The sequence below is a fragment of the Onychomys torridus genome, chromosome 7, assembly GCF_903995425.1.
Source record: "Onychomys torridus chromosome 7, mOncTor1.1, whole genome shotgun sequence".
Taxonomy (NCBI): domain Eukaryota; kingdom Metazoa; phylum Chordata; class Mammalia; order Rodentia; family Cricetidae; genus Onychomys; species Onychomys torridus.
Window position 1 is genome coordinate 16,598,002 of NC_050449.1, and position 12,229 is coordinate 16,610,230.

At 44.2% G+C, this 12,229-nt stretch overlaps 1 protein-coding gene across 10 annotated transcripts in view; it reads left to right on the forward strand.

Moving 5' to 3' along the window:
* Window positions 1-8,746: 8,746 nt before the first annotated feature.
* Smarca4 (SWI/SNF related, matrix associated, actin dependent regulator of chromatin, subfamily a, member 4) overlaps window positions 8,747-12,229 on the forward strand; it is a 97,521-nt gene continuing 94,038 nt past the window's right edge. For 3 of the 10 annotated variants that reach the window (XM_036191699.1, XM_036191702.1, XM_036191709.1), the window contains exon 1: window positions 9,428-9,506. In XM_036191699.1, the coding sequence (XP_036047592.1) occupies window positions 9,505-9,506 (2 nt within the window). In that variant the 5' untranslated portion in view covers window positions 9,428-9,504. Of the gene's footprint in view, window positions 8,981-9,153; window positions 9,233-9,426; window positions 9,507-12,229 lie in introns of those variants that run through there. The other 7 variants (XM_036191703.1, XM_036191704.1, XM_036191701.1 and 4 more) reach the window with 4 other exon arrangements.

Below are 12,229 nucleotides of genomic sequence, written 5' to 3' on the forward strand. Positions count from 1 at the left end.
CACTCTGTAGTGGAGGGTGATTGCACTACTGATCTTCATGGCTGCAAATTCCTATTTCTGGGCCAAAAGGCATGTACCACCATGCCTAAGTTTACTCAGTGTTAGTGATGGAACCTAGTACTCCGGAGGAGAGGGCAGGAGGATCCTGAGTTGAAGGCCAGTTCTGTCTTCATAGGTAGACCCTGTCAAAAAACAAAAGCAAGCCTTATGGAGGACCAGGGTTCAGTTCCCAGTGTCTGTATGGCAGGTCATATCATCTGGCTTCCTGGGTACTACCCATGCATGTGGTACACATACATACAGGAAAAACACAAATACAGTTTTGTTTTTGTTTTTGTTTTTTTGTTGTTGTTATTTTTCCCCCCAGAGAGGCTTAGAGAGATGGCTCAGTAGTTACGAGTGTACTGGTCGTGCAGAGGATCTGACTTTTCACACACATACAGACAATAAAACTAAAAGTTAGGGGCTGGAGAGAAGGCTCAGCAGTTAAGAGCACTGGCTGCTCTTCAGAGGACCCAGATTTAATTTCCAGCACTTACATGGCAACTTACAACTGTCTGTAACTCCAGTTCCAAGGGATTCGATACCCTCACACAGGCAAAATACCAACCCACATAATTAATTTTTAAATTTATTTTTCTATGATCAGCTTGATACAGTATAAATTCTTATCTTAATTGTGCAATGTTTCATTGGGGCTTGCCCAGTAATTGAGTAAAACCAAAACTACTTATAAGCCACCGTCATCCTAGGGTCCCCGCTGCTATATAGCCTCCCTGGATCTGTGGGTTGCAGTCTGGTTGTTCTTTGCTTTATATCTAGAATCCACTTATGAGTGAGTACATACCATGTTTGTCCTTCTGGGTTTGGGTTACCTCACTCTGGATGATCTTTTCTAGTTCCATCCATTTGCCTGCAAATTTCATGCTGTCATTGTTTTTCTCTGCTGAGTAGTACTCCATTCTTCTGTTGATGGGCATCTAGGTTGTTTCCAGGTTCTGGCTATTACAAATAATGCTGCTATGAACATAGTTGAGTATGTATCTTTGTGGTATGATTGAGCATTCCTCGGGTATGTGCCCAAGAGTGGTGTGGCTGGGTCTTGAGGTAGATTGATTCCCAATTTTCTGAGAAACTGCCATACTGACTTCCACAGTGGTTGTACAAGTTTGCATTCCCACCAACAGTGGAGGAGTGTTCCCTTTGCTCCGCATCCTCTCCAACACTGACTGTCATTAGTGTTTTTGATCAGAGCCATTCTGACAGGTGTAAGGTGGTATCTCAGAGTCATTTTGATTTGCATTTCTCTGATGATTAAGGATGTTAAGCATTTCTTTAAATATCTTTCAGCCATTTGTGATTCTTCTTTTGAGAATTCTCTGTTTAGCTCTTTAGCCCATTTTTAAGTTGGATTGTTCAGTATTTTGATGTCTAGTTTCTTGAGTTCTTTATATATTCTGGATATCAGCCCTCTGTCAGATGTGGGGTTGGTGAAGATCTTTTCCCATTCTGTAGGCTGTCTTTTTGTCTTATTGACTGTGTTTTTTGCCCTGCAAAAGCTTCTCAGTTTCAACAGGTCTCATTGATTGATTGTTTCTCTCAGTGTATGTGCTGCTGGTGTTATATTTAGGAAGTGATCTCCGGTGCTAATGCATTCAAGAGTACTTCCTACTTTCTCTTGTATTAAGTTTAGTGTAACTGAATTTATGTTGAGGTCTTTGATCCACTTGGACTTGAGTTTTGTGCATCGTGATGGATATGGATCTAATTGTAATCTTTTCCATATTGACATCCAGTTTTGCCAGCACATTTGTTGAAGATACTTCCTTTATTCCATTATAGTTTTGGCTTCTTTGTCAAAAATCAGGTATTCATATGCGCGTGGATTAATGTCAGGGTCTTGAATTCGATTCCATTGGTCTGTATGTCTTTTTTTATGCCAGTACCAAACTGTTTTTATTACTATAGCTCTATAGTAGAGCTTGAGGTCAGGGATGGTGATTCCTTCAGAGGTTGCTTTATTGTACAGGATTCTTTTAGCTATCCTGGGTCTTTTGTTTTTCCATATGAAGTTGAGTATTTTTCTTTCCAAGTCTGTGAAGAATTGTGTTGGAATTTTGATGGGGATTGCATTGATTGCTTTTGGTAAGATTGTCATTTTTACTATGTTAATCCTACCTATCCATAAGCATGGGAGATCCTTCCATTTTCTCATATCTTCTTCAATTTCTTTCATTAGAGATTTAAAGTTCTTGTCATACAGGTCTTTCACATGTTTAGTTAGTGTTATCCCAAGGTATTTTATATTATTTGTGGCTATTGTAAAGGGTGATGTTTCTCTGACTTCTTTCTCAGCCCTTTTATCATTTGTGTGTAGGAGGGCTACTGATTTTTTTTTTTTTTTTTTTCGAGACAGGGTTTCCCTGTGTAGCTTTGCGCCTTTCCTGGAACTCACTTGGTAGCCCAGACTGGCCTCCAACTCACAGAGATCTGCCTGCCTCTGCCTCTCTCGTGCTGGGATTACAGGCTTGCGCCGCCGCCACCACCACCCTGCTTTTTTTTTTTTTTTTTTAAAAGATGTATTTATTATGTAGACAGTGTTCTGCCTGCATGCCAGAAGAGGGCGCCAGATCTCATTACAGATGGTTGTGAGCCACCATGTGGTTGCTGGGAACTGAACTCAGGATCTCTGGAAGAGCAGCCAGTGCTCTTAACTGCTGAGCCATCTCTCCAACCCCCAATGACTCACATCTTTAATCCTAGCATTGGAGAAGCAGAAACAGGCAGATCTCTATGAGTTCAGGCCAGCCTGATCTACCTTTTTACTGATTTTTTTGAGTTGATATTGTATCCTGCCACCTTACTGAAGGTGTTTATGAGCTGTAGGTGTTCCCTGATAGAATTTTTGGGGTCACTTATATATACTATCATATCGCATGCAAATAATGAAAATTTGACTTCTTCCTTTCCAATTTGTATCCTTTTGATCTCCTTTTGTTGTCCTATTGCTCTAACTAGAACTTCAAGTACTATATTGAATAAATATGGGGAGAGTAGACAGCCTTGTCTTGTTCCTGATTTTAGTGGAATCTCTTTGAGTTTCTCTCCATTTAATTTGATGGTGGCTGTTGGCTTGCTGTAAATTGCCTTTATTATGTTTAGGAATGTTCCTTGTATTCCTGATCTCTCTAAGACTGTTAACATGAAGGGGTGTTGGATTTTGTCAAAGGCTTTTTCAGCATCTAGTGAGATGATCATGTGGTTTCTTTCTTTCAGTTTGTTTATATGGTGTATTACATTGACAGATTTTTGTATGTTGAACCATCCTTGCATCCCTGGGATGAAACTTACTTGGTCATGGTGGATAATTTTTTTGATGTGTTATTGGATTTGGTTTGCTAATATTTTATTGAGTATTTTTGCGTCAATGTTCATGAGGGAGATTGGTCTGAGAATTCTCTTTGTTGCATCTTTGTGTGTTTTGGGTATCAGGGTAATTGTAGCCTCATAAAAAGAGTTTGGTAATGTTCCTTCTGTTTCTATTGTGTGGAACAATTTGAAGAGTATTGGAATTAGTTCTTCTTTGAAAATCAGGTAGAATTCTGCACTTAAACCATGTGGTCCTGGGCTTTTTTTGGTTGGGAGACTTTTGATGACTGTTTCTATTTCTTTAGGGGTTATTGGTCTATTTAAATAGTTTATCTGGTCTTGATTTAACTTTGGTATGTGGTATCTGTCCAGAAAATTGTCCATTTCTTCCAGATTTTCAAATTTTGTGGAGTACCCATTTTTGAAGTATGACCTGATGACTCTCTGGATTTCCTTGTTGTCTGTTGTTATGTCTCCCTTTTCATTTCTGATTTTGTTAATTTGGGTGCTCTCTCTTTGCCTTTTGGTTAATTTGGTTAGGGGTTTGTCTATCTTGTTGATTTTTTTCAAAGAACCAACTCTTTGTTTCATTGATTTTTTTGTATTGTTCTCTTGGTTTCTGTTTCATTGATTTCAGCCCTCAGTTTGATTATTTCCTGACATCTATTTCTCCTGGGTGAGTTTGTTTCTTTTTGTTCTAGAGCTTTCAGTTGTGCTGTTAAGTCACTGGAGTGAGATTTCTCCATCTTCTTTATGTGTGCATTCAGAGCCACGAATTTTCCTCTTAGCACTGCTTTCATAGTGGCCCATAAGTTTGGGTATGTTGTACTTTCATTTTCATTGAATTCTAGGAAATCTTTAATTCTTTCTTTTTTTTCTTTTTCTTTTTTAGCTGAGGATCGAACCCAGGGCCTTGCGCTTGCTAGGCAAGCACTCTACCACTGCGCTAAATCCCCAACCCTCTTTCTTTATTTCTTCCTTGACCCATTGGTGTTTCAGGTGGGTATTATTGAGTTTCCATGAGATGGTAGGCTTTCTATAATTTTTGTTGTTGTTGAATTCTAAGTTTAAGGCATGGTGGTCTGATAAGATACAGGAGGTTATTCCAATGTTTTTGTATCTGTTGAGATTTGCTTTGTGACCAAGCATGTGGTTAATTTTAGAAAAGGTTCCATGGGGTGCTGAGAAGAAGGTATATTCTCTTGTGTTAGGATGGAATGTTCTGTAGATATCTATTAAGTCCATTTGAGTCATAACATTTGTTAGGTCCTTTATTTCTTTATGAAATTTCAATCTGGGGCTGGAGAGATGGCTCAGAGGTTAAAAGCACCGACTGCTCTTCCGGAGGTCCTGAGTTCAATTCCTAGCAACCACATGGTGGCTCACAACCATCTGTAATGAGATCTGGCATCCTCTTCTGTATATATACTAAATAAATCTTAAAAAAAGTTTCAGTCTGGTAGATCTGTCTTTTGGTGAGAGTGGTGTGTTGAAATCTCCCACTACTAATGTGTGGGGTTTGATGTGCATTTAAGCTTTAGTAATGTTTCTTTTATGAATGTGGGTGCCTCTGTATTTGGGGCATAAATGTTCAGAATCGAGACTTCATCTTGGTGGATTTTCTTTTGTGATAAATATGTAATGTCCATTCTGATCTCTTTCTTTCTTTCTTTCTTTCTTTTTTTTTTTTTTTTTTTTTTTGAGCTGAGGATCGAACCCAGGGCCTTGTACTTGCTAGGCAAGCGCTCTACCACTGAGCTAAATCCCCAACCCATCCTGATCTCTTTCAATTGATTTGAGTTTGAAGTCTATTTTATTAGATATTAGGATAGCTACACCAGCTTGTTTCTTAGGTCCATTTGATTGGAAAGCCTTTTCCTAGCCATCATTTACTCTGAGGTAGTGTCTGTCTTTGAAGTTGATGTGTGGTTTTTTGTTTTTTTGTTTTTGGTTTATTATACATACAGTGTTCTGTCTGCATGTGTCCTTGCAGGCCAGAAGAGGGCACCAGATCTCATTACAGGTGGTTATGAGCCACCATGTGGTTGCTGGGAATTGAACTCAGGACCTCTGGAGGAACAGCCAGTGCTCTTAACCTCTGAGCCATCTCTTCAGCCCAATGTGTGTTTCTTGTATGCAGCAGAAGGATGGATCCTGTTTTCTTATCCATTCTGTTAACCTGTGTCTTTTTTGTTTGTTTGTTTGTTTGTTTGTTTTCGAGACAGGGTTTCTCTGTGTAGCTTTGTGCCTTTCCTGGAATTCACTTGGTAGGCTAGGCTGGCCTCGAACTCACAAAGATCTGCCTGCCTCTGCCTCCCGAGTGCTGGGATTACAGGCATGCGCCACCACCGCTGGGCTAACCTGTGTCTTTTTATAGGTGAGTTGAGACCATTGATTTGATGGATATTAATGACCAATGATTGTTAATTCCTGTTATTTTATTTTATTTTATTTTTTTGTGGTTGTGTTGTGTTTTCCTTCTTTGGTATTTGTTGTTGTGGGATTATCTATTGCCTGAGTTTTCATGGATGGGCACATGTCTTTAATCCCAGGATTTTGGAGGCAGAGGCAGTTGGATCTCTGAGTTAGAGGCCAGCATAGTCTACAGAGAGAGAGGTCCAGGACAGCCAGGGCTACACAAAGAAACCAGATCTTGAAAAACTGGAGGAAAAAAAAACATTGTGTCTTTCATCTGTATGATAAGTGTATGTGTATATGCCTAAGGAGGCCAGAGGAAGAAGGTATCAGTTTATAGGCATTGAGAGCCACTTCTTGAGGTATTGGTTGTGAACCCAATATGGGTCCTCTGCAAGAGCAAGTGCTGTTAACTGCTGAGGCATCCCATCAGCCACCAAAATATTTGTCTATTTTTGAGAAGAGTCCCATTAAGTAACCCTAGCTGACTTGGAACTCACTATACTATGTGGACAAAGTTGGGCACAAAGTCACAGATTGGCCTGCTGAGATTAAGGGCAAATATTACCAAGCCCCATTTTAAAATAAATCCTTTTTAAAATAATTTATTTTTATTTAATGTGTACTTGTTTGCCTGCATTATCTGTATGAAGGTGTCAGATCCCCTGGAACTGTAGTTACAGGCAGTTATAATATGCCATGTGGGTGCTGGGAATTGAACCCGGGTTCTCTGAAGGAACAGAGAATGCTCTTAATCACTGAGCCATGTTTCCAGACCCTTAAAATCTTTTTTTTGTTTTGTTTTGTTTTTTGAGACAGGTTTTCTCTGCATAGCTTTGGTGACTTTCCTGGATTTCGCTCTAGCCCAGGCTGGCCTCGAACTCACAAAGATCTGCCTGCCTCTGCCTCCCGAGTGCTGGGGTTAAAAATGTGTGCCACCACCGCCTGGCAAAATAAATCTTAAAAACAGAAATAAAATACTATGAAGCTGCCAGTCTTGGTAGCTTGATCTGTAATCCTAGCACTGTGGAGGGGCCCCAAAACAGCTTGACCACACAGCTGCCATGACAGGCCCAGACACGGATTCTGTGACAGTCTCACTGACAGGCAATACCTAGGGATCTACCCAGGGGTGAGGAAGTACCTGACATCCCAAACATTCTAACCATTACATAAGGTGACCAGATGTCCCTCAGTCTAGCACACACCTATTTTTGTTTTACAGATACCCCTAGACAATTGTCAGCCAATCAGGGTCCTGGACCCTGGAAATCCGCTCACCACAACCAATGCGATGATAAAAACCCCACTCCACCTGAGCTTGGGGCTCTCTGCTGTCACCGCTGTGTCAGACAGACAGAGAGACCAAGCTCAGGGCTTGAAGCGAATAAAGGTTCTTTGCTTTTACATGCGGGATTCAGTCTCCATGGTGGTCTTTTGGGGGTCCCCGTGATCTGGGCATAACAGTATTTGTAGGAAGCAGTGTCAGGGGAATCATTGACAGTGATTGTTTCTTTTCTTTCTTTTTTAAAAAAATGTTTATTATGTGTACAGTATTCTGCCTGCATGTGTCCCTGCATGACAGAAGAGGGCACCAAATCTCATTACAGATGGTTGTGAGCCACCATGTGGTTGCTGGGAATTGAACTCAGGACCTCTGGAAGAACAGCCAGTGCTCTTAACCTCTGAGCCATCTCTCCAGCCCACCAGTGGTTTTCTAACAGGAAACATTGTTTGTTCTTTATGACAAAAAACAAAGGAAAACAAAACAGTTTTGTTTGTTTGTTTGTATCCTTGGCTGTCCTAGAATTCGTTATGTAGGAGACCAAGTTGGGCCAGGTGGTGGTGGCGCACACCTTTTATCCCAGCACTCAGGAGGCAGAGGAAGGAGGATCTCTTGAGTTCCAGGCCAGCATGGTCTACAGAACAAGTTCCAGGACAATCAGGGCTATACAGAGAAATCCTGTTTTGAAAAACTAAATAAAGTTGGCATCAAATTCATAGAGCTCCACCTGCCTCTGCCTTCTGAATGCTGGGATTAAAGGTGTGAGATTCCATGCCTGACCACCACCAAATATTTTTCAAACTCAACTAGATGCTTGGAATCTTTACACTGGCACCAAGTTCTACCCTCATTCCTTCATATCTAGGCTATTGGCTCTCTTAAAAACTTTAAGGAAAATTGTCGGGCGGTGGTGGCACACGCCTTTAATCCCAGCACTTTGAGGCAGAGCCAGGCGGATCTCTGTGAGTTCGAGGCCAGCCTGGTCTACAGAGTGAGTTCCAGGAAAGGAGCAAAGCTACACAGAGAAACCCTGTCTCGAAAAACCAAAAAAGAAAGAAAAAGAAAAAAGAAAATTGTGACTCTGGCTGTCTCTACCTCACACCCTGCGCACATTTCACTTATTCATCCTGCTACCCACAGATCTGTACCAGAGGGCGGCTAGGGCCTGATGGCAGCTCAATAAATATTTGGAAAGCAAATTAATGGGCCTCAGCAGGTTCTGCAGGAAATGTGGCCAGGGCAGAGCCTTGCAAAGCAGGCAGAGCCTTGCAAAGCAGGCAGAGCCGCGCCAGCGCAGGATCCCAGAGTTTCGCAGGCCTGCCCTTGGCCTCGCGTGGGCTCTGCCCCGTCTTTGGGCAGTCTGACCCTGGGTGCTCTTCTCCGAGCCTACGGGCTTCGCTTTCATCATTACTATCTCCCATCAGGACCACAAAGTCCCCTCCCCCAACACGCTCAGCATCGGCGGCGCCCTCTCTGCGCATGCTCCCGGGGTGGAGGCCTCGGTGCTTGGCTTGGATGCAGCTGTGCGCATGTGCGGGGCCGCCCCGCGCCCCACAGGGGAGGTGCATCAGGAGCTTGTGCGGCCTTTGGACCCGCCCACCTTCCCGCCGCCTCAAGGACCCGCGCGCGTGCGCACGGGGAGCGGAAGGGTGGGCTGGCGCGCGCACGAGGCCGGGCGGGCAGCGGAAGCAGGAGCTGTGAACTGGGCAGGGAGGGAGGCGGGAGCGCGTGTGGCGGGCGCGCGGGCTGCCGGAGCTGAGCGGGCACGCGCGCCAGGCTTGTCCCCTGGCTTAGCAGCGGCGGCGACGGCTTCTTTGTTTCGAGAGGAGAAGCGAGACGCCCACTCTGTCCCCGACCCCTCGTGGAGGGTTGGGGGCGGCGCCAGGAAGGCTGCGGCGCCGGCACCTCTGGGTAAGGAACGGAGACTCCCGGGTGAAACGAGGCGCCCAGGGCTTGGCGAAGACGGTTTGAATGAAGCCGAGGCGCCGGGAGGGGGAGGGGGCAGCCGGGCGACCCGAGCGGGGTCGGGGTACGGCGGCGCCCGAGGGTCAAGAAGCCTCGCGCGCGGCTCAGGCCGCAGTGCAGCGAGACAGCGGCCGCTTCCAGGCTCCGTGGCTGGCGAGGCGGGTGGCCCTGGGCCTCGTGGAGACCGCGCGCGTTCTCGTGAGATCTTGGGACAAAGCTCCCTCTCATTGGCGTTCCAGAGATCCAGATTCCCCCTGTTTAGTTTCTGTGACCCCAACTTTCAACAATCGCTGGGTGTCGTGGGCTTTTCTGGCCTGTTTGTAATGGGTGCGCTCCTAATTCCTAATGCGCTGTGGTCGGGCGTCGGGAGCAACGTTTTACCTCGGATATTGATGTTCAGTGTAGCTTCGACGCAGTCATGATCCCTCTTCGGTCCCAAGACATCACTTTTTTTGCAGATCTTGAAGGAAATGTAAATAATTCCTTCCATTTCTTGCACGTAGTGACTTTGAAGCGTTTGCCTAAAAAGTGAAAGATGGCAGGGAGCGTCTGCTCACGGCGGCATTGTTCCCCTCGGCCCTTCCCAGTTTTCCAGATAGGGCTTTTTATTTTAAAACATCGAAGGCGAATGTTTCGTGCGGGTCCGAAGGCGTCGGCCTGATCCCTTCCCCACTTCCAGGGACTCCGGCTGCTTCTAGGGAATTGGAAACAAGTTTAGTTTGAATTGACAGACTGGCTTTGAGTTTGATGCCCTGCGCTGGCTGTCAGCTAGCTAGCTTTGTGGCCTTAGGCAAAGTCGCTTAATGTCTCCGAAGCCCTTGGTGTCCTCCTTTGTACAAGGGAACTGCTTTCACAGATAGGCTGGGAAAAACTGGGCAGATAGTTCCTGCATCATCTTTATTATTGTGATTTTGGAGACAGGATCTCATATAACCAAGGCTGACCTCCAACTTCTTATGCAGCCCAGGCTGGCCTTGAACTCCTCATCTTCCTGCCTCACTCCTCAGGTGCTGGGATAGGGGTGTTCAGCCAGACTACCTGCACTGTTATTGACTGGTCCACCAGATAGTTGAATCCCTACTGTGTGTCACATGTCTTATAGGGGAATAGGCTGCAAACGTATTCATTTACAAAGTGTTTGGTTTTGTTTCACTGTGTAGCCCTGGCTGTCCTGGAACAGTACATATCTGGCTGGCCTCAAACTCACATATCTGCCTGCCTCTGCCTCCCGAATGCTGAAATGAAAGGCGTGCATCACCAAGCCCTGTGGGCCCACTTGTGGTTTTGTTTGTTTGTTTGTTTTTGGAAACAGGGTTTCAACAGATCTGGCTGGCCTTAAACTTGCTCTGTAGTCCGACTGGCCTCTGCCTCCTGACTGCTGGGATTAAAGGCCTGCACTGGCTCGTGATTTTTTTTTTTTTTTTTTTTTTTTTAATTAAACGTTTCAATTCCTTACTTAGTGTGTGGAGGTCAGAGGACAGCTTGTAGGTGTCGGTTCTCCCCTTCATCATACGGATTCCTGGCATTGAACACAGGTCATCAGTTTACCTGTTGCCATTTCTCCTACCCCTAATCATCTAAGTGTGTTTGGTTTTTGTGGTATTGGGGATCAAACTTGACCCTGTACATGTTAGGCAAGTGTTATACCACAGTTGAACCACTTAGGCAGCAAGCATTATTTTTATAATGTGGATGGCCTTTTCTTCTTCTTTTTTTTTTTTGGTTTTTTGAGACAGTTTCTCTGTGTAGCTTTGTGCCTTTCCTGGATCTCCCTCTGTAGACCAGGCTGGCCTCAAACTCACAGAGATCCGCCTGGCTCTGGGTCCCGAGTGCTGGGATTAAAGGTGTGCGCCACCACCGCCCGGCCTTCTTTTTTTTTTTTTTTTGTTTGTTTGTTTGTTTTGGGTGTTGTTGGGCCTGGAACCTAGAGTTTTGTGCATGCTAGACATGAGGTAAATCCCCAACCCTTTGGCCTGCCATTTAATCCTCACAACCTACCCTGTAGAGGGACAGAGTGGTTGCACAAGGGAGCAGTGGTAGGCATAAGTCAGGGAGGCTGCATGGAAGAGGAACCTCCCTCAGAATTAGGGAGGGTGTGTCCCCTCCACGCCCCCACATGCTGGGGATGGAACAGTGACAGTGAGCTGCTCTGTCAGGTCTGTAACACTGCAAGTTGGAAGCAGAGAGTAGAGGAAGGGAAGGAGGGTCCTTGGGAGGGATGAACTTTGGGGTGAGGTGATTGTAACAAGGTCCAAAGCAATAAGCATGTGCTGCCGCTGTTGGGCTCTGAACTTTCCAGGACGGTGCTTTCCTAGCCCCAGAAGTCACTGCTTCAGAAGTGATGAGAAGTCGCTGAGGTCTGGGGTCCTGGTTTCGTGTGTGTTTGTGGGGAGTGAAGGGCGTTACTTCTTTTTTGGAACTTAAAGAATGTTTTGTAGGCTGGAGAGTTGATTCAGTGGTTATGTACTTATTGCTTAGGACCTGGGTTCAATTCAAAGTACCCATATGGAAGGTCACCACCTCCTTAGGCACCAAGCTCAAATGTGGTGATACATGCAGGCAAAACACTCATAAAATAATAAAAATCTAAAAAACAGTTTGTTTAATTTTGTGTGATATGTGTGAAGGTTGGGACAACTTTGAGGAGCCTATTTTCTCCTACCATATAGGTCCTGGGGATTGAATTCCAGGTCATACTGGCTGCCAGTTCTTCAGAACTCTAATTCATATGCAGCCCCCAAAGTCCTGGCGCCCAGCCTGTAAAACAGGTGTGGCCCGGTGCTACCTTACCTGGTGATAGGCTTCAGTGAAATGACATGGGAATCTGCTAACTAAACTGTAGTTGCGGACATTATTTGTTTTTTTGTTTGTTTGTTTTAATTTTCTATCCATTTATTTATTTAATTACACTCATGATATTAATTACATTTGTGGTATTCATTGATTACATTCTCAGTATTCATTCAATAATTATATTTATGATATTCATTAATTACCTTAGTATTGATTTATTACATTCATGATCTGTCCTAATACTACTGTCCATTTGTGGGACTTTTCCACCACACAAAACAGAGATTCTGTACTTAGGAAATCATTGTTCTATATTCCTTTCTTCTCCATCTTGAGATAACATCTAATCTTTCTGTCTCTATGAATTTGTATATTCTATAGTAATACAATTCTATAGTATTT